Source organism: Eschrichtius robustus, chromosome 6 (genome assembly GCF_028021215.1).
Source record: "Eschrichtius robustus isolate mEscRob2 chromosome 6, mEscRob2.pri, whole genome shotgun sequence".
Classification (NCBI taxonomy): domain Eukaryota; kingdom Metazoa; phylum Chordata; class Mammalia; order Artiodactyla; family Eschrichtiidae; genus Eschrichtius; species Eschrichtius robustus.
The window spans coordinates 70,293,891-70,320,734 of NC_090829.1; the positions used below are offsets into that span (position 1 = coordinate 70,293,891).

At 34.9% G+C, this 26,844-nt stretch overlaps 1 protein-coding gene across 2 annotated transcripts in view; it reads right to left on the reverse strand.

Moving 5' to 3' along the window:
• Window positions 1-7,678: 7,678 nt before the first annotated feature.
• Window positions 7,679-26,844, reverse strand: part of FGF12 (fibroblast growth factor 12) — a 365,123-nt gene continuing 345,957 nt past the window's right edge. For both annotated transcript variants that reach the window (XM_068545470.1, XM_068545469.1), the window contains exons 4-5: window positions 24,323-24,521; window positions 7,679-8,033 (exon numbers count right to left, since the gene is read on the reverse strand). In XM_068545470.1, coding sequence (XP_068401571.1) covers window positions 7,915-8,033; window positions 24,323-24,521 — 318 coding nt within the window. In that variant the 3' untranslated portion in view covers window positions 7,679-7,914. The remainder of the gene's footprint in view (window positions 8,034-24,322; window positions 24,522-26,844) is intronic.

The following is a 26,844-nucleotide window of genomic DNA, read 5'->3' on the forward strand; positions in this document are numbered from 1 at the left end:
GACGTGTAATTCATACATTAAAGACCTCCTCTTACTGTGTTCTTGTGTATGTCTCTGTGTGCTTCTCTGGGTCAGGGACATATTTTTGAGGACAACAAATTGCAATGGAATGGCAAGGATAATACGTGAGTATAATTGTAAGAGACATAGCATAGTGATTAAGATATATTATCTTCTAGATAAGCTTGTCAAAAAGTGTTAGAAAAATAACAATACCAATAATATTTTAAATTCCCAAGAAAAATAATTGTGAAAGCTCATGCTCAGAGAATTCATGTTACTTTCAAATAGAGTATATTATCTCCTCTGCAAAAAACAAAGCTGGATGTTGATGGAAAATCAGGAGAATTTTACAGAAGAAGATAAACCAAAGATTTGATGCACACCCAATTGTCCTTCCTAGGCAAAGGCAAACAAAAAGCCCTCTTAGGTTCTTAAAGCTTCAGAGATTTATCAGCTTAGAAAGTTTTTAGAGTGTGCACCAGAACGCTGCAAGTTGACTTAGAGAAGAAAACTTTAAATAGAAATTCGAAGAGATCTGGAAATTATTATTGAAACAAATAAGTAAAGATTTAAACTTTCAGAATAACATAATGAGATCAATGAGAAACTGATTCTGGTAAGTCTAATTAATGTAATTATTGGAGAGATTGATAATGAAATTAATGGAGACTAAAAAGAGGAGAGAGAATTTAAAATAGAACCAAACCATGTATCTTCTATAATAGCACATATTTCCCAAGATAAGATTTTCCATCTGAATGATCAGCTCTAAAACCTTGCCCCAGGTGAGGTGAGAAGGTGAAGTGGTTAATTCCTGAAAACTGACTGACCTGATCACACAAAGTTAGGTATAATCACACAAAATTAAGTAGAGGATCCATGCTTAATCATTGAATGGAAATTTTGTAGTATATCTGGACAATGCCGAGCTTGTATATTTGGAGTTTATGCTTCTCAAAGACTTGACCAGATTAGAATTATTCTTAGTCTATTAACAAACCTCCATCTCAATTTAAGTCATAAAGATGAAAAGGTGAAAAAAATATTTAGGTGTTTTGATAGAAATGAACTGGAATGTTAACATTTTTTGGATGAGGTCATCAAAAAACGAATACAATCTTAATGTACTATTGTTGCAATATCAAGAATGAGGGAATGTCTTGACCAGTTAGATTATATTAGGAATACCATGTTGGATTATGCATTACAAATTAATAAAATTTGTTCTGAATAAAACAGAATGGTACAGAAACAAAATATTTTAAATCTCTGAAAATTTTGCACATGAGTAGAAAATACTTGAAGAATGATAAAGAAATACAATGATCTTCAAATATCTGTAGGGCTTTCTTGTAGGTGGAGGATTAAATTGACATTGAATAGCCCTGGAGAGTGAAATTTAAAACAATGGTAGATGCTACAGAACAAGTTACTTCATATAAGAAAGAACTTTACACCACCAGTACTGCTCCCAAATGGAATAGGCTGCTTGAGAGATTAATATATTTAACCATCATTCAAAGTGTTCAAACATACACTATCATCTGTAGCGAAAATTCAAGAATGCTATGTATGGCTATCCCAGGTGATTCTGAAGTACCAAATAGCCCTGAATTTAGGACCTGGACTGACTATTGAAAGCTATTTTGAGATGAATTTTGTAATGGCCTAATCCTAGGTACCAAAAAGTAGATATGACATAGACCTCTGGTTTAGAATAGCCAAGCTGCTTTTTCCAGTCCTCTGACAGTCATTTAAAAGCATTGGACATACCAGGTGTATTGAGTTATTATCCAGTGCACCACTTTTCTTTAAAATTGCAGCTCTTTATAGCTTCCTCAGTGACCCACACAGTGCCTTTTGCATAGCAGACATCTAATAATGCTTCGGGAATTGAAGCTTCAGTGCTTTTGTCTGTCCTCCATGGTTTCTGGCTATAGCTTTAATTTATCAGTATTTGCATTTCTCTGCCAGTTTTTAGAATATCCAATGAGCTGTGATAGGAAATACATTCATTAACAGATAATGGAAAGTTGGCATTTTTTGCTGCTCAGCATGCATTTCCATTTCCTCTTGCTAAATAGACTCTGAATTTCACTCATATAGTCACTTCTCATCTATGCAGACCTGTATCTTTGGGGAAGCACATCCAGCCTAGAAGTCTAAGAAAAGGCCCTGGTTGATTTAAACCAGTCAACACATCTCAAATTCCTGGCCACAGTGGTTCGTTGTATGGACACCTGACCCAAACTGGGCCAAGGAGATTTGAGGAGATGTTTTCTGGGGAGTTGTAAGAGAGACTAGATGATATAAATATGTGACATTTTGCAACTTGTAAAAGAATTCCGAACTCCAAGAGGGAAGTTATTAAACATGGAGTGGGTAGAGCTGAGAGAACTACAGACAAATTAAGTCTCCATGGTGATGTTCCTGGGAACTTCTAGATGAAGGGCTGGTTTGGTTTGGGGGACTCTGATATGAGCAAACAGAAGCATCCTAACAGATACAGAGGCTCAAACCCATCCAAGCAGTGCCGTGACAAAACTTTGAATAACGTTTACTTTTTATTAATCTCAACTCAGTTTTTTTCCCCCACCTCCTCCTCTGAACACTCATTCCTTGTTTCATTCACAAGTATTTCCCAGGTAAGTATCAATAGTATTTTTCGTGTCTCTACAACTTTTCTTCAAATTATTTCCTCTACTGGAGGGGCCCTTTGTTGTCTTTTCATTACTCAGTAAAGATCTATCTGCTTTTCAATCCCTGTCTTTCATCTAGGATTGATTGTTGCATCATCAGCTGTATATTAAATCTCAGTAACATACCTATGGTAGCACTTACCTTTGGATATTACGATATTTATGTGTCTAGCCTTCTTGGATTTTTTCGAGACCATAATTTAGTTTATGATCCTTAAACTCAAGGAAGTGACTAGTTAGTAAATTATGAACAAATGAATGTCCTCTAGTTCTTAATTCTCAAAAAGCAAGTTATTAGGTTTACCACAAGTAGCTTCATAATTAGGAAGTAATTTTTACTTTTGACCTCAGAGTTCAATAAAAATTTTGACTCATTCCCCATCCATAAATCCGGTTTTGATCTTCTTTTTATGAGACACAGCACTTTTTCATTGGCACATTATAGGTTAAATACATTTTAAAAAGGAAAGAGACTCCCAAAGAAATTTAATGTTAAAAAATAAGTTCAAGTATTTTCTCTGCATGCATGAGCATCTCAAGATTTTAATCGCTTTTTGCCTTAGGAAGTTTGTGATGTATAAACATTTTACAAATCTGATCTCAAAAAAACAGTGATTTGAATAATCTGTGCTTTAATGTAAAAACAAAACATTAATTTGTTCAGTTTCTCACACAATGCGTTTATTAAACAATTCGGTCTCAATAATTTCTTAAGATTGTAACATTTAACCTTGTAATGGAGCTAAAACCAGTTCTATTCATGGGAGTGTATTTTGGACTTTTGAACAAAAGTAAAATTAATGCCACTGTCTTTAGGTTGTGTTTGGAGCAAAGACAAAGAAACATCAACTAATTCTGTCCAACTAATAAAACATCTAATGATGCAATTTCTACTATGACATTATTTTAATGTTATTATCATAGTGTTAAATATATTTTTGCTTCTGTTTGTTACTGAAGCTCAGTATATCATCCCTGAACATTAGCTATTTTCACTTAATTTAGATTTTAAATATTGAATTTTTAACTTGGGTTCCAGAAAAAAATCCTGAAAAATATCTGCATTTAGCATTTTTTTTCTTGCCCTCAACTATAAATTTTCAATCTGACATGACTTATCAGGGAATCTGTATCAGGAAGTACAGCTCTTTAACATACCTTTTTAGAAATAAAAAATAGCCACCTCTGCATCAAAGAGGGGATTCAGAATCGCTGGCATTCTGAAGGAGCATGTGTTTTGATTATTGTTCCCACCTGTTTCTTTTTTTATTATAAAGTGGCAATTTATACTATCATTAGAAATATACATTTATATATAAAGTTTTGCCTTCAAATCTCTTAATCTTTGATTACCTAGGACTAAAGACCATAAATCAAATAAAAACCCTATATAATATATCCTATTTCAGAAGCATATGTATATATACACATATTTATTTGTAGAACAATCCAGTTTTAAATGTGACTCTGATTTAAAAAAATGCTATTTACAATTTTATGACAGAGAAATAATCTCAGCCTTTTATGATATTAAAATGAGCAGGGGATTTGTACGCTTGAATGTGTTTCACCTGGTGCAGATGAAGTTGAGCAACATCATGGAAAACCTTCTCAGAGCACAGCCTTATAGACAAAGCCATAAAGGCGCAATAGTAGATTTGCTATTTCTGGGTCCATGTTTTAAAACAATTACTGTTGATGTAGTCATGCTTCTCCGCCAGGGAATTAGTGGTCCCAAATTAGGACCTTCAAACTTTTCAGTACACAAAAAGACAGTCTTCATACTTTACTTTTGTCTTAATACCCTCATGTCTTACTAGTGGCACCACGGGACCACCAACCTATATACAATACCTATTAATGGCACTGTCATTTTCTTAAACAGAACAATTCTTTTCAAAGCTATCCGGATTAGAATGAGGCCCATAAGGCATCATCATTTGCAACAAACTGATGTCTTTTTATTGTGCTGATCCATAATGACTAAAAATGTGCTATGAAATTCATATGTAAAATTCAAAACCCAAACTATCACTGTGATCAAGAATAGGTTGGCTTGCTGTCCTCCAGTTTCCTGAAGCACAAAATCTCTGAATTAGCAAATGGAACTTCAGCACCATTTTGTTTCTATACCTCTGACTTCTAGCTTAAACATCGAGTAAGGTATATTGACCAGAAAATTATTTTGTGAGATTCTCAGTTTTGTTTTCATTCTTAAGCCCACTGATTTTGAAACATGTTAAAATAAGGACTCTTAGAATAAACACATTTTACCTTATATTTACATAGCCAATTACAAAGCTTTACTAAAAGTCATAATTTTCCTGAGACTCTCCCAATGCATTTAAGAAAAACAGGTTTATTTTACTTATAGGAGAATAAGTGATGGGTGAATTGAGACCCAGAATTTGGAATGATGAAAATCAAAGTTAAGAATTATTTTACTTGGAGTAAAACTGAAAAAAGCCTGAAAAACAAACTATTTAAACTGGCTCATATTTTTGGAGGAAATAGGATAATTATATGTGTATATTTGGTAATATTTTAAAAACCTAGACAGTGAATACTGACTTTTTCTATGAAAGGTTTTATGTACTTAAAAAGTAAGCAGCAGTTAGGCAAATGTTCACCTTGTGCTCTAAACCATAGTTTTTGTCAGGTTAATGTGTAAAAAAAATACGAGGTTTCCAATTTATTCCCTGACAGTGAGTTTCCAAAACATTTTATTGTGGTGAACATTTGCTTAAATGATATGGAGAAAAACAATATACCAATTGGGTAGCTAGAACTATTTCTTCAGTGTTATCACGAAGGAGACAGATAGGAGTCTAGATGCTAAAGAATGAACAGCCATTGAAAAAAAAAGGGAAGAATTTTGTTGGAAATTCATTTCTCTACCATATTTTCCATAATATTTAACTAGATAAGATATATTCTGTCATGAAATCATCAGTGTAATTGATAACATTTTGAGAAACTGTCAATTGTGTTACTTGTGAGCTTGTGATGCCTATGTTTATGGGTGTATGTGTATCTGACCGAAAAGCACAAATCATTTTATGCTAAATGAGCCTGTGACCCATTTTGTAGAAGCCTCTTTTTTATTTTTTCAAAGAAAATAAGGCTTTGTGCTTGGGATTTGTTTGGTCCTGGAAGTGACAGGTGCGTTTATAATCAAGTTGAATCAAGAGTGACAAGGAGAAATACAACCAGATTTGTATTTCTTTTGACAAGGGCATTCTTTCCCTAGAAGAGTAACATTCCTTTTTTCCTTTAATTTAAATGTCTATATTTGTTACTTTCCAAGTATTTTGGTTAAACAAATATCTCTTGCAAATGTGTGTTCAAAATCCTTGCCTAGATGCATAACTTTTATTCTTTGCAACCAGTTAGACAAATTCCTCCATTTCATTTCCTGCTAACCTCCTGATAACAGAAATAGAATACTTGGTGAAGGACACGGGCCACTATTGAAGAATAATGATTGTGTAGAGTGAGGGAAACCACAGTGACTTTGAAAGAATACAGCAACCAACAGCAAGGTCATTGAAGTGAGGGCCTAGAGTTTCTGCAAAGTGGATATATTTTAGGGAGTATTTGGAACAATACATGCTGGACGGTAGAGCTACAGGAGAAGTAACATGCTAAGTCTTCTCATTGATAATATCCATAAATCTGCATATATTTTTTAACATTCTCTTTAGTTTTGTTTTGATTTGGATGTCTCTACACCATTCCTGATTTGTAGGACTAAGTAGATCTATTTTTTTCCAAGGCAATTGTATAACGTTCAATTCTTCCTTAACATTTTTCTAACACTTTAGTATTCCTAAATATGTATTTGCCTAGTCTTACACCGAGGTGTTTTTTTTTTTGGGGGGGGGGACTACTTTAAGCTGCTCACACAACCCTGTCTGTTGGAGCCATGGCTGTTAATTCCGTATTATTTCTCTATGTCCCTTGAAAATTCAGCGCATTACAAGTTTCCTTCTATGTTCTAGGAGACAGACTGATTTTCAACTAGATTTATAAATGAGGATATATAGTAACAAACGATTCATTGGCTTCATAAGATAGTAAGTTAGGAATTTCACAGCCATGCCTCCCAATTCCTTGGTGAAGTTTGGAAAATGCTACATACAGAAAACTCTGGTAAGGTACAAAGACAAATACAATTTGCTTTCATCAATTTCTTAGGATTTATTTCCTTATGTAAAACCCCTCTTCCTTCTTTCCTGCTGCAAGAGATGGTATAAAACTCTCTAAGACAGCTAGACATGCACCTATACCCTCAAAGGTGTCCACAAAGTAAAAATTCAGACCAAAATGGAATGAGCACATAACTTATTTATCACTGCCTGTGCATGGCAATGACAAAGAATTCCTAAAAGTTGCATCAGCCTTAAAACATGAGATTTTTTCTAAATGGCTAAAGAAAAAAAATGAGCCCCTGAATTAATAACTTTGAAAAAAATATGATATTGTCCTAGTAGAATCTGAAACTCTTTTTAGGAAGGAATGAAATCAGCTAATAGCATTAAATTCAACATAAGGCTAACCTTTGCATGAAACAATCTTAAATATCGATTCCAAGAATAAAATTTTAAACTTTTCTTGATGTTAAATGATTTCTGGCTATATACCTTATAGGCAATAGAAGAATCTATAATTCATACATGTTCAATATCATGGTAAAAAAAAAAATCCTGGAAACAGGATGTAATAATGTGTCAATTCCAGATGTCCAAAGAAAATACAAATTCAAAACAAAACACACACCAGAGAATTATCCAGAGTTTAAGGTATTTAGGGTATTACATTGATTTGTAAGTTCAATTTTCCAAAACCCTTTTCTTTAAGGTAATAATTTTATTTCATCTTTATGATAGTTATGTCTTCATTACAATTAGCCCTCTATTAATAACAACACAGTTTATTTTAATGCTTGTGGAGTCTTGATTTATTTTTTCCTCTGCTTTAGGTGTGCTAATCTTTGTGCATGTGCATTTTTCTACCACATTGCAACAGACAAGCTTTGGTTCGATTTTCTTATCCTACACAAAGGAAGATTTTGAGTGCAGAATCTTAGCCACTGGGTCTTGGGTTGCCATTTTATTTTCCTCTCCTTGGGTGGACTTATTGGAAGGAAATGGGTAAAGGGTAAGAGGAGAAAAGGAAGGGATGAGAGAGGGATGAAGGGGAGAGTTCTCAGCTATGTTGAATCTTGATTCACAACTTTGCCTCCATTCATGGTTGGTGTTCCGGAACTTTTCCTCGAACGCCCCTGTTTTTCTCCAATCTCATGTAGCGATGGCTCTCTGTACATACACACTGGAAGGCAAAAATCACATTAATTACTCGTTACAATAGTGGACATAAATTTGGCCTCAATAAACAGCTCAATTTTGACTTTATAATATTGTTCACTCTCATCACTAGCTCTTCCTCCTATTGTGAAAACGAGTTTTAACTTAAAACATTTAATGGATACACATAATTCTCTTCTAGTTCTATCAGTCACAACCTTTTAAGTCTTCCCGAACGGCAGACACATGTGTAGTTTCTGTTCCTGTATAGATAAGGCTTAAGTTTTTACTGTCTACTAACCTATATAATAGGATTTTCATCTAGAGTTAGAGGAGACATTGGGAGTATAACATTTAAAGGGTAAAAAGAGATATTTTATTTTTTAGCCTTTAGCCTGCAATCTTGTTCAGGTAGGGAAAAAATTCTTATTTACATGATCCTAATCTTTACCCTACTGCGAGAAATATGACATTGTTTTATCAAATTGAAATATTTATTGCCAACTTTCAGGGTATTCATCGATAGTTATTCATCAATAGGAAATGTGATTATGCAACCGTGAGATTTCAGTTCACATCTATATAAACACTTCCTTTTATCTCTATTGTTTTGTCTGGCTCTAAAGCTCAGTCATCTGTGAATTATCTCTAGCAAGAGAAAAATCTCTTGCTAGATTATTGCATAGAAAGAAAAATGTTTTTCAATTCACAAAGATAAGATAGGATCTATTAGCGTATTGAGTCCATTAAAACAGATTCATTTTACTGTTGTGAGACAAATGTGACTGTATATGAGCATATGAAATATTTACTTAAATAGCAGGAGGTATTTTTATCCTTGACTTAGGAACAAACAGTTGCGTACTCCCATCTATTGAACAATCACTACAATACCTTGGTAATCTGAATGTTATTTCCAATCAAATTGCTTCCGCCGATGGGCTTTGCCCTGGAACTGGAGACCCGAGCATGGCCATGAGTAAATAGATGTCGCATGGTGGTTAAGAGCACCAATCTGGGAGCCACACTGCCTGGTCTACATCCTTAGCCACTTTCTAGCTCTGCCTAATGGACACACAGTAAGCATCCAAAGATGTATAAGAAGAATGAATGAGCTGATCTCTTCATGAACATTTTGAATAAACGATTTCAGAGAACATACTGATAAATTGTTGTGGTTGAAGGTATATTTTAAATCCAGAACTAGATTAAGAGAGTTAAGATACAAGTAAGCTTCTCCTCAGACTAGTTCAGTGATGAAGAGATAGGTCTCTTCCAACATCTCAGTAGTAGGGCTTCTTAAATGTCCATGTGTATCTCAATCACCTAGGGGTATTGTTAAAATGAAGACTCTGATTCAGAAGGTCTATAGTGGGCTTGAGATTCTGCATTTTTAATAAGTGCCCAGGTGATGCTGATGCTGGCAAAACCTTAACCACACTGTGGCCAGTACAAAATATATATATAAAGCATGTTTGTTAAGTACATTGTGCACAATTATTATACATATATATTTTTAAATGAGATTTTAAAATATTTCAGTTATTGCACTGAATGGTCCCTCCAATATCCTCAAAGGACTAACTGCCTGTGGCCTCACTAGCAAAGTATACAGAGGAAACTAGAAAGAATTGATCCTGTAATTTTCAGATGGTGCCAGTAGGTAATTCAAGCTTCTACCTTTCTTTTACAAAAGACAGAAGATCCTTAAGATTCTATTGAAATCTTGAAATTCCTCATGCCTAATGTCTGTTACCTATATTTCTGTTATACACAAGTATTAAAATCCCCCAAATTAAAAAATATGTTTATATGTGCAAAATATAGCCATGTATTTATAACTGGTTAGTGCACAGGGGAACTCAGAAGTAATGAAGTGATTCAGTTGGAAAGTTATTCATATGATGCCATAAAGCAGTTTTTCCCTACTCTGTCATCTAATCAGCTGTGAAAATCCCCAGACCTGACTACCGACTGCTAAATCAGTCTCAAAGAATGAAAAAAAATATTTAAAAATACACACAATAGATTTTGACACGCGAATTTCTTAAACTTCAACTTACAGGCACTTGAAGAATATTACTCTTTAATTTCCATTAAATAATATAGTTTATAGTTTTTGTATCTGAATTTCTTACAGTTGCAATTTCTTTTTTGTTTCCTTGTATCATAGAGTCTACTCAAGACATTTGTTTTTAACTTTTATCTTTTTTTTGGGCTATTTCTCACTTACACATAAAATACTTAAGCTATGACAACACAAAATGTTGCCATTATAATTATCATTGTAGATAGCTTTTCTAATAACTTAACCCTGCTGACCATCCTAGTATCAAGTCCCTGTAGAGTTTTCCAAACTGGCATCTAAAATTTTTCAGTATTTCAAAAAGAACAAAACTCACTAGTGTCATAGCAAAATGTGCAACTTGCTCTTCTTCTAGGACAACTCAATCACTAATTTTCCAATATTTCCATTAAATGGAGTAATAAAATTCCAGGTTTTGAAAAATATATCTTATTATATATCGTAGCTGGAAAATTAAGAGTAATTAAACCAATAGATTCAATTTAATTTCTTGGGCTTTAATTTTCATTGTTATTTACAGACTCTCAGATGCCAGTAATACTACCTAACTTAAGAAGCTGACAAATCAAGGGGTATGAAAATCAAGTTTCAGAATTAAAATGTAATTAAGAGACCATGATCCAATTAGAAAGCAAAGAAAGAAAGGACAAAACACTTCTCTTCAGGAGTGTAACCTCCTTTGATAGTTGTATTAACACTCCATAACTGTGCTATTCTGTCTGAATGGTACATAATAAAATGATGACACAAAATACAAGAAGAAAACAAGAAGGCATAAGTGTTCTATGAAGTGCATTATAAGCTCAAAACGTAAACCCAAATCACTGTGATGTACACAATAACCACAATCATAACCTCTTAAATAAACCTTTAATCCCGTCAATAAATCTATTTCAGAATTTTCAAAGCCATTTTATTTATTTATTTTTTATAGGCAAATTGTCTTTTAATGAATTGTACCAACAGACAGAATTTTACATTTAACCCTAACTGGGACTTGGACTTCTTCCCAGGCACTGAATGATCCCAGAGAGACTAGATTGTAGCATAGAACCCGCGCTGGCATTTGATTGTGAAGATTTTCCTGGATGCTGCTGGGGAGTGCCCAAACCTCCCCAAATGGAAATTCAAAGCCATTGTAAACTGACCAACTCATTTGATAATTACAATAACCAGGTGAATAAAGTAGGTGAGAAATTCTTATCCCCGTTTTTTAAACATAAAAGAAACTAAGCAACTTCCTTTAAGTCAGATGGTGAGTAGTAGCAGAGCCAGATGGGAGTATAGGATTTCGAGGTCCTAGTCAAAAGTTTTAATAAAAGCAGAAAAACAATTCATCAAATAAACGGTATAGATGACTGTCGTATACCAACGTTTAAGTTATTTCTGTATATTAATGTAGATCCAAGTTGGCTTCACCTCTACCAAATATTACTAATGTCATCCAAAAATGGTAATGAAAACAAATCCGGGATGCCTATTATAAAAATAAATAATTAAATAACAAGTGTTGGCAAGTAGGTGGAGAAACTGGAACCACTGTACATTGCTGGCAGGAATTTAAAATGGACAGCCACTGTGAAAAACAATATGGTGAGTTCCTCAAAAAATCAAGCATAGAATTACCATATGATCCAGAAATTCCACCTCTGGATATACACCCAAGAGAAATAAACGCAGGGACGTGAACAGGTATTTGTACACCCGTGTTCAAGGCAGCATTACTTACAATAGCCAAAAGGTGGAGGCACATTTGGTTGGTTGAACAAATGAACAGATACACAAAATGCGTTATATACATACAATGAAATATTCTTCAACCTTAAAAAAGAAGAAAGTCCTGACACAAACATGGATGAACCTTGAGGAACTAAGGCTTTGTGAAATAAGCTAGGCACAAAAGGAAAAATATTTTATGATTCCATTTATGTGAGATACCTAGAGTAGTAATTAATAGAGACAGAAAGTAGAATGGTGGTTGCAGGACACTGAGGGAAGGGAGGACGGGAGTAAATACTTAATGGGTGCAGCGTTTCAGTTGGGGAAGATGTAAAAGTTTTGGGGATGGATGGTGGTGATGGCTGCACAACACAGGCATGTACTTAATGGCACTGAAATGTACTCTTTTTTTTTTTTTTTAATTGGAGTATAATTGTTTCTCCCTTTGGGATTCCAATTAGATAAATATTATATCTTCTCACTCCTTCTTCTGTATGTCTTGAACTCTGTGATATTTTCTATCTCCTCTGGCCTTTTGTCTACATTCTCAAGAATTTCTGTTTTTTAGATCACAGTTCTTTATTTTTTTATTGGAGTATAATTGCTTTACAATGTTGTGTTAGTTTCTGCTGTACAATGAAGTGAATCAGCTATAAGTATACATATATCCTCTTCCTCTTGGACCTCCCCCCCCATCCCACCCATCTAGGTCATCACAGAGGACCGAGCTGAGCTCCCTGTGCTATACCGCAGGTTCCCACTAGCTATCTATTTTACACACGGTAGTGTATTAATGTCAAACCTAATCTCCCAATTTATCCCACTCTCCCCTTCCCCTAATGTGTCCATACATACGTTCTCTATGCTTGCATCTCTATTCCTGCCCTGCAAATAGGTTCACCTGTACCATTTTTCTAGATTCCACATATATGTCTTAATATAAATATTTGTTTTTCTCTTTCTGACTTACTTCACTCTGTATGACAGACTCTAGGTCCAGCATTGCAGCATTATTTACAATAGCCAGGACATAGAAACAACCTATATGTCCATCAACAGATGAATGGATAAAGAAGATGTGATACATATATACAATGGAATATTACTCAGCCATAAATAGGAACAAAACTGGGTCCTTTGTAGAGATGTGGATGGACTGAGAAATGTACTGCTAAATTGGTTAAAATGGTAAATTTTATGTTGTGTATATTTTATACAACATAATTAACAATTATACATAATTTTTAAAAAATCACACACACAGAAACAAACACCCTGAGTGTAAGCTGTAAACAAAGAAGTGACTATTAAAGCCAGAGATGTCTTATTTTCATGGGAAGAGCCAAAAATTCCCCAATAGTCAACAATATTAGTCCTAGGACTGTACTGTGAAAGAGAGAACTGAGATATACTGAGGGTACAGGGTTGGTGAGAGGATAGGAAAATCTGATGAGAACATCCTAGGACTGTGCTACCTAATACAGTATCCATTTTGCCATATGTGATCACTGAGCACTTAAAATGTGGCTAGTCCTAATTCAGATGTGCTAGAAGTACAAAATAAATACTGAATTTTAAAGACCACACAAAAATTAAATATCTCAGTAATAATGCTTCATATTGTTTACATATTGAAACGACAGTTTGAATATACTGGGTTGAATACATTATTACAATTTATTTCATATGTTTGTTTTTATTTTTTAAATATGATTACCAGAAAAGTTTAAATTACATATGTAGCTTGTATTATATTTCTATTACACAGCGCTGTCTTAGAAGTTTGCTGTTCTCTGGAAAAGAAGTGTCTTGATTAGAGTCAAAGCTATAAATTACTATATGATGGGGAGGGGAGTTGAGGAAACTTCCTGAACTGATTGGACCTGACCTCCATAGGCAAACTTAGGAGAGACAGAGTATCTTAGATTTCTTTGATGGAATGAACTGGTTCACAAAACATTTATTGGCCCTTTTAACTTGGCTTAACTATTAATAATATTGTATCATTTTGATTCTATTACTGTCTTTTCCTTTCTTTCCTCAAATTCCAGTTACTCTTTTGCTGACTAATATCCAGAGATGAATTTGTTTCAGCATTAATTTGTTCATTTATTTTATGAACAGGTACAAATTACTTTGTACAAGGCGCTCTGCTAGATTCTGCGGCAACTGCAAGAAATGCTCTCTTGATTCCTGCCCTCAAGGAGCTCAAGGCTAAGAAAGAGAGCACAGGCATTCACACAAATCACAGGGTAGAAAGGGCCATAGCAGAGTTTAATGGAAATGAGTATATAAAATAGTTCTTTGATGTTGATTTAGCCTTGAAGGATGCAGAGGATTTAGAGAAATGGATGAGCTACTAAATAAGAATGAAGGGATGAAGCGCAGGTTGTATAAGAGAAACAGTGACCAGTGGAAGGATGGGGTAAAACCGAGAGGTGGCGAGGGATGAGAGTGACAGGGCCAGCTTGAATCAGACCTCCTGAATCCAGGCCAGAGGATTTAAGCCATGATCCTGATACATATCAGCCTTGATCTGTTAGTGAATGAACAGTTAATAATATGTCCATCAAGTATATGAGTATATAGGGAAAAATCTATTTATTCAATCTCTTTATCTAGAAAAATGTCTAAATATGTTTACATGACATTCATACAGCCAGTCAGGGTAGTCAAGAAAAATCAAACTGAATCTTACTGCATAGATTACATAAGAAATGGTTGGCAGCATTTCAAACTTTTATGAGTTGTTCTGATGCCTTGCAAACACCGTCTTAATTTCTTAGGAACAAACCTAGCTGGGTGCCATGATGTTTGAGACCAGCTGCTTATCTCCTATACAGTTGGCTTTCTGTATCTGTGCGTTCTACATCCTCAGAGTCAACCAACTGCAGATTGGAAAATATTCAATTTAAAAATTCCAGAGAGTTCCAAAAAGCAAAACTTGAATTTGCCCTGCTCTGGCAACTATTTACATAGCATTTACATTGTATTAGGTATTATAAATAATTTAGAGATGATTTAAAGTATACAGGAGGATGTGTAGGTTATATGCAAATACTATGCCATTTTATATAAGGGACTTGAGCATCTGCAGATTTTAGTATCCACAGGGATTCCTGGAACGAATCCCCTGCAAATACTGAGGGATGACTGTTCTCAACATCTAACACATTTCAAATACCATGACTCTGACTGCAATCGAAAAGTGGGGCTCTCTTTGTTAAGCTAACTAACATGTTGAGAATGGTTATCCTTTTGTTTTGGGGGAAGCGTAATTTAGCTTAGCACTTAAGACGACTAAACAAACAACAAATGATAAATCAAGAATTACTAATCCCACATATGAGACTCCTGTATACTGTACAGTAAAAATTAATTGCAATATTTTTACAGCTACCAGTACTAGAATTTGGAGTTCTGGTATTAATTTCCAATCATATACTACTAAGCAATTCTGAGAAACCTTTAAGAAACATTTCCAGGGAACTGTCGAGGTTCTGATCTTCAACAATTATATAAATTCTACAGCTCCTAAACTGTGCTTCTCAAATTATTACTGTCCCATACAAGATTAAGTTTTTTTCTTCCCATTAATAAGTTCCTTATTAGTAATTGCAAAGAACCCTAGTCTCTTGGTTTGCAGTAGTTCAAAGGACTAAAATGGTACTTAAGAAGGGGCTTTTCTATCACTTTCTTTTACTATAAGCTATTATTTCATTAGAAAATAGAGTTTTTAGTCAATGCTTTAGAAGTTTTAAAAAATCCTTGAATATTTTCTTCCCAAGTGCTCTGTTTTATGCATTCTGGGGCACTATAGCTATGAGAGCAAAGTTTGATATTCTAGTTATTTTGATGAGGAGTAATTTCCAAATTGAGAATAAAGTGAAAAAACAAACAAAAACTCCAACTCCCTCTCGTTCTTGTCCTCCCAGCTCCCCAGACCTGTTTCACAGAAACTCAGATTCAGTGCCCTGCAGATTTAACAACTGGAGACCAATTGAGTGAGGGGAACTTGGGATATAACTACCTATTTCTCATTCAGGACCTTGCGGGCTCCACTTGTGATACAGGCTTTATTTTCAGTGGGCATGATTTAGTGGCCAGCTGTTGGTATGGAACTGGTTTCTAACTGTGTTTCTTTCTGATTTAATTTTATACTATCTTTCCAACAAAGTTCCAATATCCAAATTTCAAGAATGTTCAGTGTCCTAATGATAATGCAATACTTGCATGATTCACAACGTTACATCTCTTTCATTTGGCTCTTCTGGGTTGTCCTGATCATATTTCTTGCCCTCTTTCCTCTTTAAAGTATGAAAAAATATACTTGCTCTTTTTTTCAGCCCACAGAATGTTTTTGAGATAAATATTCTTCTTCTTCTAACATATGTGGTATCATAATAGTTTTGGATAAATGGTAAAAAGGAGATAATGCTCTGAAAAGGGAAGTATTGTTGTATGGCTCTTTAGATCTCTTTCTTCAAATCAGTTTTCTATTTTTCCTCTATTATATATGTTTCAATTTCTTCCTCTTCTTCCCCCTCCCCCCTCCTCCTCTTCTTCCTTCTCTTCTTCTTTTTCTTCTGAATGTTTCCTTTTATTCATGTTTGACTTTTCTTGATTTATAGTATATTGAAGCAGAGGGATTTATCCCACCTTTCAGAATAAGAATGAGGTAGAGATTTCATGAGAGAATATTCTTCCTCATTTGCAGACACAAGCATAAGCGCGGATTTCTAATAACATAGCCAACGTTATGTATTACCTTAAGACATAGCATCTGCTAGGAATCCCCAGTTCACCCCTTTAATGTGAATGGAACACACTCGTATGATGGACCCTAGTCACTTAGTGACTTGGCGTAGTGAAGGCTGTCATTTTCACAGCTGCCTGAGATGCAGTGGTCCATTTTTCTGTAGAAAGCCCTGCAGTCCTATTATCAAACAAAATGCTACACTTGGTCATAACAAGACCATAAGCTACCAACCTTGTAATAATACATGGTATTTGCTCCACTTATTTTTTGCTTTACTTTTAAATGCAAGATTGTGCCATTAGAAAAGAAAAGGACCAAATACATTATCACTGGGCTTTGAAGTCTTATTAAAAATAAATCCATCTTCTCTTTGTAAGATTAGTTATGGGTCTTTCCAGGGCAGGCTTTCCACTTAATATTTTTCTATTATGTTCTTTCACTGGTACCTCTGCTGCAAATGCAGTTATCAGAATAGGCAGGCGTCCCTTGCCATTATAATAACTCAGATTCCCTGTTTGCAACTTTTACTGTTCAACAATCAGTTTTATGTTAGTTATCACAAATTTCTCTTGGAAAACTTAAACGAAAATAATGCCTTTCTTAAAAGTATGAAAAAGTGACATCTTAGGGGTTGCTGTTATTTATAAATCAAACAACAATAATAAACCAGGTTTCAGGTACCATCCCGGGGTATTCTCCTTCTAAGTAGCCACTGTTCTCTTAATCATAGCTAATATTAACTGAGCACTTACTAAACATCTGCACTTTATATACAGTAAGTTTATTTTAAATGACCCTAAAAGGTGGATACTTTAATTGACCTCTTTCACAGTTAAGGAAACTGAAGAGCAAAAAGGGTAGTTTGTTCAAAGTAGTGCACTGACACAGGCAAAATCTGCATTCAAATTCATGTGTGATTAGCTGCAGGGCTCCTGCCCTAAGGTTATAGTCAAATAGTTTAAAGAGTTTGGAGAAAAACGACACTTAATTGCTTGGCCTCAGTCAAAGTCTTGACCCCAAACCTCTGGGGTGCTCAGCACTTTGTAGAGTCCTACTACATTTTTATACCCAATTTCCTCTCTCATTCTTCCCAAGTGACTATTCCATACTTCTCTTCCCTCCTCAAACTTTGAAAACGCCTCAGACCCTCCTCAGACTCAGATAATAGGCTTGCCTTCTTTTCTTTTCTCTTCTTGTCTTTTCTTCTCTTTTTCTCCTTCTCCCTTTATCCTTCCCTCCTTTCTTCCCTCCCTTCCTTCCTTTTCATCAATAAACTACCATGCTTTGTATTTCCCTTAGAAAAGAAATGCAGAAGAGAAAGTTTTCATATTTCCACCACAAAAGTTACCAAGCCTCACACACCTGCTCATACATGTTCTGGCTCCCTGCTTGTTAAAATGCTTGAACTCTTCCTGTTTCTATTTAAATCTAGCCCTCCCCTTGACATGTGTGTCCTTGATCCCATCGCCGCTGGTCAGTGTTATTCAGTGACCCTCTCTCCTATAATACCAATTTTCACTTCTCTCCCATCAGTCTATAAATACGTTGTAACAGTTTTAAACAAATAAACCTCACCATGCAACCACAATGTTTCTCTCCACCTTGTGCCCCATTTCTCTACCTCCCTTTTATAACAGGACTCCTCAGAAGTGTCATTTAATATTACTTTCTTCTTTTCTTTACCTCCTGTTATAACTTGAATCTACTCCAATTAGACTCAGTCCCCACTACCTCACTGAAATCACTCCTGTCAAGTCACTATTGAACGTATGTTCCAATCCCAATGGTCATTCTCATTCACCAGCTTGCTGGACGTTCTAGCAGTATTTGGTAACGGTAACAGTTCTTGTCTTAGTTTTGCTTCTTTCTAGCTGAATGGACCTGGGTGAGTTATGTAACCTCTCTTAAACTCAGTTTCCTCATGTTTAAAATTGGAAATTTTAATCTGCATCCTTCCAAATGTCAGTGACTATCAAATGATACTGCTGTTAAGGAAGAATGTTGAAAATATCAACAAATCATCCAAATGTTAAGTAGTACAACTGCTACTAATGATTACTTTTATATTACTGCTGGATTCTTGTAAATCATTTAAAAATTGAAAATTCTGATAGTTATGGAAGAACTAGGTGTAAATCTTTAAGTGTCAACATTACTCTGGAATGGAGAGCTGGAAAACTTGAGTGGAGGGCAATTGTAGTTGTTGCTGACAGATTCTGTTTTCCAAATGGAGGCAAGATAACTACAGTTTCTAATAAAACTCATAAATGACACTTTATAAAGAACCTTCATGCTAGCTGAGACACAGATGTAGAGAACAAACGTATGGACACCAAGGGGGGAAAACCGCGGTGGGTGGCGATGGTGGTGTGATGAATTGGGCGATTGGGATTGACATGCATATACTGATGTGTATAAAACTGATGACTAATAAGAACCTGCAGTATAAAAACAAACAAACAAACAAAAATAACTAATACTAAACTTTCTTTGGGTTATTTGTATCGACATATGTCAATATAAATGTTTCAGACATTACATGAAATTTCTAAAAATCTTATATGTTCTGGTATAATGTTATAAGTCATAATTCTAGTTATTACTTTAAAGTGTATATCTCAGAAATAACTAAATTTCCTTGTCAATTGAAAAAAATAAAAATAAAAAAATAAAACAAAACAAAACAAAAAAAAGAAACTTCATGCTCATCAGTTTCCATCAGAGAAGAATGAAATATGACTAATATTTTTATTACTACCAACTTAATCAAATTTTCCTTGGCCTGCTGTAATTTCCAAGTGGAAAGGTTAGATTGCTCTGTTAGTTAATGGACCATTAAAGAAATTTAATTGTCTTAATAGCAGATCATGGAAGGGTGTGGGAAATTAACAGGAAGCAATTTCACACCTTAATTAATGTCACGTAGAATCCCTTTTGGAACTGTAGCAGAACCTTATGTGCTGGTTCAGATGCAATGTATTGTCAAAAGGATGCACCCAGTATGCCGTAAATATTTACTATAAAGAGTTAAGAGACATTGTGAACGAAAAGATCTATATCTTCATTTAGAAAGAGATCAGAAGCAGTATTCGTGTGCAAGAGATAGATATAGAAGAAGAATATGTCAGGGAGAGGTAGGAGGGCTTTATTAGAGACTAAATTCAAAGCCAGGAAAAAGGTGCTTTGAATGAGTTAACTGGTTTGGGGAAAGAAGGTGTCACAGGCTGGCAGAGATCCCAAACTCAAAAGGTGGAGAGAGAGATGCTGCTATTATCTTTTCTGTAATAGAAACATTCAAGAGCATCAAAAGTACGTTTTTACTCCATCTTTCTGTTTTTGTCTTTTAGTATGGTTGGGTCCAAAAGAGGATTTTGGAAAACAAACCGTCTAGTTCTCTTTCAAGTTAACTGAAATAAAAACATCAAAATAATTTGCCATTAGTATCTTCCTGATAGGAGTTTTACAAAATCAAGACTGGTGATTTATTCACTTCTTTGGTGTTTTAGTACATAGGTTTTGAAGAGATTATTATTTTCCCTCCAAATTCAATTTTCATTGTCTCTAATACTTTATTCAATACCACGCCTCACAGCCTTTCTCTAGTACATAACACAGTAACACAATGTCCAATTTCCAAGGGAAAATGAAAAAGGCTCTTTGCATTGATCTGACAGATTTGAGAGATCCAACTTTCTTACAACACCAATCTTCATATTATTCCTGTGAAATAGATGGAATTTATAATCAACTGCATCTCCAGAGATTACTCAGGTTGAAGTAAAAAATTATTTTCACAAAATTACTTAGCAAATCATTGGTAAAATTTTTATTAGAAGAATTAGACATTTGTTTATCCTTGACTAATTGATTACTATCAAGTTACTCTTTCTTAGTGATCAATGTGGTACAATAGCTGGTATTATCTCCACTAACTCTGTATAGTAATTTAACCCAGCACTAAAGTACAACCATCCTAATAGCAGTAGGAAAGGTAATTAAATATATTAATGTGTTTAATATATTTAATTCCATGGTGTCAGAGTGACAATTTACTCTATATTAGATTAGCCTTAGTCCAATATATAGATCATACTAATTTGAATACATTTAAATAATGGCCTACGGCCAGACTGGATCAAAATGAGCGTTGAAACACCAAATTCAGTTTAGAACACTGAGTCTCAAACCTGGTTGCCATCAAAATAACTTGGACGATAAAATCAGAATCCTTTGGAGATTTGATCTGAGAATCGGTAGCTTTTAAAACCACTCCAGATGGTTTTGATACTGATGTTTGGGAACCAATGATCTACATTATATACTGCTGGGACTTCAATTAGGTTCTATTAGCTTAAAGCAACAGTTCTAACAGACAGAAAGGGTAATCTGTAACTGTCCTAAAGGTGTGTGAGTATATGTGCATGTTGTGTTAGTCTTATCTTCCCACTAGAAAATAAATTGGTAGAAACTGGTTAAGTGTTCCTTTAGTCCAAGTTTAATATTTCTGTAGCAATGGCTCGCAATTGATATTTACTAATTTCACTTTGGAAATGTATTTCTCACTCCAGGATTAAGTTCTTGAAGCTTAAATCTTGGAAAGAGCACACATTCTTTTCAGGGGGAAGGAACTCGATTCTGAATATCCAACCACTTGCAAGAGCTGAGCAATGAACTCCTTGAAGGAGGAGGGAGGAGAAAAGGCAGAGATTGTTTCTTGTTTTTTGTCAGAGTGTATTTGACTCATGTATCTGAAGCTAAAGGTGGAGGTCACCACCCAGACAATTAAATCTGGGGGAGTTACTTATCTGTGGTGTGAACAATGCTCTGAAAGGACAAAACTGGGAATGGTGAAGCCTGCACTGTTGTCTTAAATTCCAGGGGAGGGTAAGTAAAGTTTGATGTGCAATGTACGTGGTAATGGGTTTAAATATCAAGTCCATCCATCTGTCTGAATAGATGCCCTTGCAACCCCTTATTAACACCGCCTACGTTCTAAACACAGGATGGAGGGTGAAGGGAAAGGGGCTGGTGGGTTATTATTATCATGCAACCTGTGCATGACTTAAAGATCCTCACACTGACGGAGCTTAATTTTGGGAATCCTGACATTCAAAATGATATCGCCATCAGGACTGGGAAAAAGGCAGAGCTATTTGAAAAACAAAAACAAAACGAGAGTGGCACTCAAAGCTGGACATAGCCAAGGTCGCTAACAGTTGCAGAGCCGCAGAACCAGCCCTGGACAGCGGGTTTCTAGATTTGGTTGGTGAGACAATAAAACTTTGTATGATTAAGCTGCTCTTAACATGGGTTTTGTGTTGTACACAACCAAACCTAATTCTAACATATACAACTGGGAATGTCTGGTTTTCTTTTCCCACATTTGTACTGAAATGCAGCAAATATGAAGAATTAAGGCAGCTCTCAAACTCGGAACACGGTAATTGTATACATTTCTCTTAGAAATGTGTACATGATCATACAGACCCAAGAAGAAGCTTGATTAGCCAAAATGCAGACAGAAGTCATGATCAGGAGGGTAGGTTACAGGTGTTTCTTCTTTTTGGGGGTGGGGGGGAGGGATTTAGTATGAAATGCATTATTCATAAAAGGAATAAACAAAACACAAGGATTTTTTACTTTTCCTTTATACTCTCCTGAATTTTCCAAAAATTGTTAATGAGCATGCACTACTTTTATTACAACAACAAAAAAATCAACTTAAATGCACAAATAAAAATGGTGCAATACAGGGAGATCCGCTCGGTGCTTTGTGACCACCTAGAGGGGTGGGATGGGGAGGGTGGGAGGGAGGGAGATGCAAGAGGGAAGAGAAATGGGAACATATTGTATATGTATAACTGATTCACTTTGTTATAAAGCAGAAGCTAACACACCATTGTAAGGCAATTATACTTCAATAAAGATGTTTAAAAAAAAAAAAAATGGTGCAATAGTTTTAATAGTTTACTCACTCTGCACCTGGAGTGTTTTTGTCTACCTAATCCCCACCTCTCATCTCAAATGTTCTGAACCTGACCTAGCCCTGAAGGTATGTTTCAGTATCAACTTTCCAATATCTTCCTTTTGGTGGAAGTGCTGGCTCTTTCTATAAATCCCAATATCATTTCCGGCAACATTTAGTCTATCACTTTTTACATTATACTACTGCCATTAGTAAACATACTTCATATCTCCAAGGATATTACAAAGTTTCCTGGAGAATATAGTTCTTCTTTGTCTTTATACTTACCTATGTCTTCATTTGTTCATTCGCTTGTTCACTTATTCAGTTGACAATGATTATGGAATATCTCTCTATGATATGTCACGTATTGTACAAGATACAAGGAGATATGAGAAAAATAAAACATTCTGTCATTTAACAAGTGATCTAATTATGGATAAGAAGAGACAGAGTGGTAAATAGGTGAATTTAATACAATGTGATAATTTCTAGAAGAGAGAACAAGATACAATAATAAGGTGACAGAATATTTAATTCTACTTGAAGAAAGTCAGGGAGGCTGTCATAGAAGTACTAACTCTTGAATTAATTCTTTACAAGGACTGACAGGCATTCTCCAGACACATGAATGGAAATTTTGAGGACAGAAGGGCAAAAAAAAAACCCTACATAAAGCTCAAAATAGTAAAAATGTATTACAAGCAGTAAAAATGTAGAACAGAAGAAAGTTCTATTTTGTGTGGTTAAAAGCACAGGGTGTGAGGGGAGGCTTGAGAAAGACTAGGAGCTTTGAATGTCACATTTCCCCCCAGTGCTTTGAACATAGTATTGATTTAACAGATGTTTGCTGACTGTTACAGTCATAGGTAATCTGCAGCAGGCACTGTGTCCCTACACTGGTGGACTTGACCATACCTTATAGATATTTAGGGGACAGTAAGCCTGGCTAAATCACAGAATAGCAATGCACTGCCTCAATTTTCTCATTTCTTTGGACGAGGAAGCTGAACTAATGTCTTAAGTGATTATAATGTGACTTTTAGAGAAGAGTGTTATGTTGGTAAATGTCCACTCCACTGCTGCTTTCTTAGCCTGTATTAAAAAGCTTGACTGAATACAGTAAATGTGGTCACCTCAATGGGAGATTCTCATCCTGCTTAGGGAACAAGTTGCCAAAAATGGGTTTCCTCAGCATAAAATTATTTATTCCACTGATTAACTGAAATAAATGAACACTATATTAAATGATCAAGGGAGGGGAAGTTACAGGCTCAGTTGAGAGGGATAAAATTTTAAAACTGTAATATTTATTAGCACAGTAAATAGAATATTATTTTCTTTCCTTAAAAAATACAAATAAAAATTAATACATTATATTATAAGGTTTGTTCACAAAGATGTAGCAATTAGGATATAAACATATTTCTAAAAGACCTGTGAAAACTTTAAAGCATTATAATAGTATTATTGGTTTTTTCAAGAGTGTAGCCTGAGAAATTAAATTATTGTGTTCAATAAAAAAGGAAATTACATTCCAAATGGTCACTACCACTATTTTTCTACTTTCAAGAACTTGCTAGCCTCTATATTCAAGCAGTGTTTTCTAAGTGTCAAGTATTTTTAATGGAATTTTATTTTTTGATAGGAAGAGGTACTATTGTGTTTTCTGAATCTTTGTTCTGATCTGTTGCATGACAAACAATCTACTGAGTGAAAGGTCAAGGAGCGGAACTGGCATCAACACACAGGTCAGGGTCTAAAGAAAAGAAGCTTGTCTTGTACCTTCAATAGGTTTTGGTACAAAATGTGATGAGGGCTTGGTTTTCTTCACTCTGTTCCCCTTCATAATTTGACCTTCCTTATTGAGTCCCAGAAACCATGCTCGGCCTGATTCTTGCTGACGGTACAGTGTGGAAGAATAGATCACATAGTAGTTTTCAAACACAGATTCCTTAAATTTGCATTCTGGAGTGAAAACATCCTGCAGAAAAAAAAAAAAAAAAAAGAAGATACAAAAGAGAGAAAGGATTTAATAATGAATCAGCAAATATTTAAATCCAATGAGCCTGAAATATAGGTCCTCTGTTAAGAAAAACTGAGAAATAATTGCACGTAATTTCTATTAGCATTTGGTTTAAAGATTTATCATACAAAATCAAGAAACGAGATTTCCTTTCTAAACAACCTTACTCTACAGAACACAACTGTCAGGCTTGAATCATTTCTTCGATTAATATCACTCAAGACTGTGCCCATGTCCAAGCTCTGATCTCAGTATAATGTTTTGAAAATTTAAGAGAATAGCCATTGTGCATTTTTGTGGCCCTTAGCATATAAAATGTAACCGCGGGAATCAAAATATAACACAATCACAGCACACACAGGCTCAGCAGACGTTTTTGAAGGGACTACCCTATATGTTCACAAATCTATGAAATACTCAAAGCTTGTTCCATAAAATCACTAGTATACTACCTCTTTGCTTAACGTCAGTAACTTTCCTGTTAATTTCTTTGAAACTTTTTTTTTTTTACTTAGTAATCAAAATTTCAAGTAAAAATATCAGGAAAAAGTAGTAGAAAAATTTTACTATTATACTGTATGATCTCCAGTGAAACATATGAGAGTTTTAGTTCAAGAAGGAACCTTAAAAGTCCTCTACCTCACCTTCACCATTTGATAAGTGAGACAACCAAAAGGTTATATGATTAATACAAAGTTAAACAACAACAGCAAAATTACTGCATCAATGCCAGAACTCACAGTTATTGCTTCACAATCACTGCCTCTCAAGTTCACCTTTTCTGCCTGAGTCTTGTTCAGTGACTTACAATGAGATTTTATAATCAATACAATAAAATCAAATCCTAACATGTCAAATGAAGAAAATGTATTTCATGGAAAGAAGAAATTCCTCCCCTTCAAAGAAAAGCAGAAGAAAAACAAATGTGATAGCATCTTGTCAGCTACAAGTAAATAAGAATCCTACATGTCAAACATATTCACAATAGTCATTGCCGTCTTCACTAAGTGCTAGAAGAATCTCTTCCTTGTAACACTTTCAATGAAAGGCCCCAGTGATTTAATGCAGTTACACCTGGGGTTAAGTTATTGAGGAATATGTGGAACTAAAGCTGTTGAAACCATGTCCTTGGAGGTGATTCTTGCAGACTAATCCCCTGGCTTCACTTCTAGGGAGCTACGGTGATGCATCTGTGGGGACGGATGAAGGTCTTCAAGGATAAAGACACTGCCGAAAGGACTCTGTTGATTTTAAATGGTTCAAAAGTTATAGATCCAAAAAAATGAGACTAAAAAAATATGGGACGGGAGATGGAAAGGTGGTTGCACCCATTAAAATAATAATAATAGTAATAATAATAATATTTCAATAATAATAATTTTATTGATAATAAAAATATGATGTCACAGAATACTCTCAGTTTTAAGTAAACTTAGTGGCTTAGGAACCAGAGAAACAATTGACTATGTGGTACCATTTCACATCTGCTATGATGGCCTTATCAAAAAAGTTGGACAATAAAAGGTGTTGCTGAGGGTTTAGAGAAACTACAATCCTCATACCTAGCTGGTAAAAATGTAAATAATGCAGCAGCTGTGGGACATAGTTTGGCAATTCCACAAAAGGTTAAACATACAGTTACCATATGACCTAGCAATTCTACTTCTAGGTACATACATATGAGAAATGAAAATATATCTCCACGTGTGAACTTGTACACAAATATTCATAGCAGTATTATTCATAATGTGGAAACAATTCAAACATCTATCAATGAATGAATGGATGAACAAATGTGATATATCCATACAATGAGATATTATTTAGCTATTAAAAAGGATGGAGTACTGATTCATGTGACAACACAGATGAACCTCAAAAACATTATGCTGAGTGGAAGAAGCCAGATACAAAAGGTCACGTTGCATGATCCAATGTATATGAAATATCCAGAATAGGCAAATCCAGAGACAAAACATAGATTAGTGGTTGCCAAGGGCTGAGGAGATGGGTAAATGGGAAGTGATGGCTTTTTTGGAGAGACGAAAGTGTCCTGGGATTAGATTGCACAACTATATGAACAAAACCATTGAAGCATATAGTGTAAAAACATGAATTTTATGGTATATGAATTATTTCTCAATAAAAAATGAAAAATCAGATAAATGAAGTAACTAGAGAAAGTAAGGGGAAAAATGAAACTACTGCATATTCCTTGTCTGGCAACACAAAAATCCTAAATTATGGTCCTGTGTGCTGAACAATGGGCTCTCCTATGACC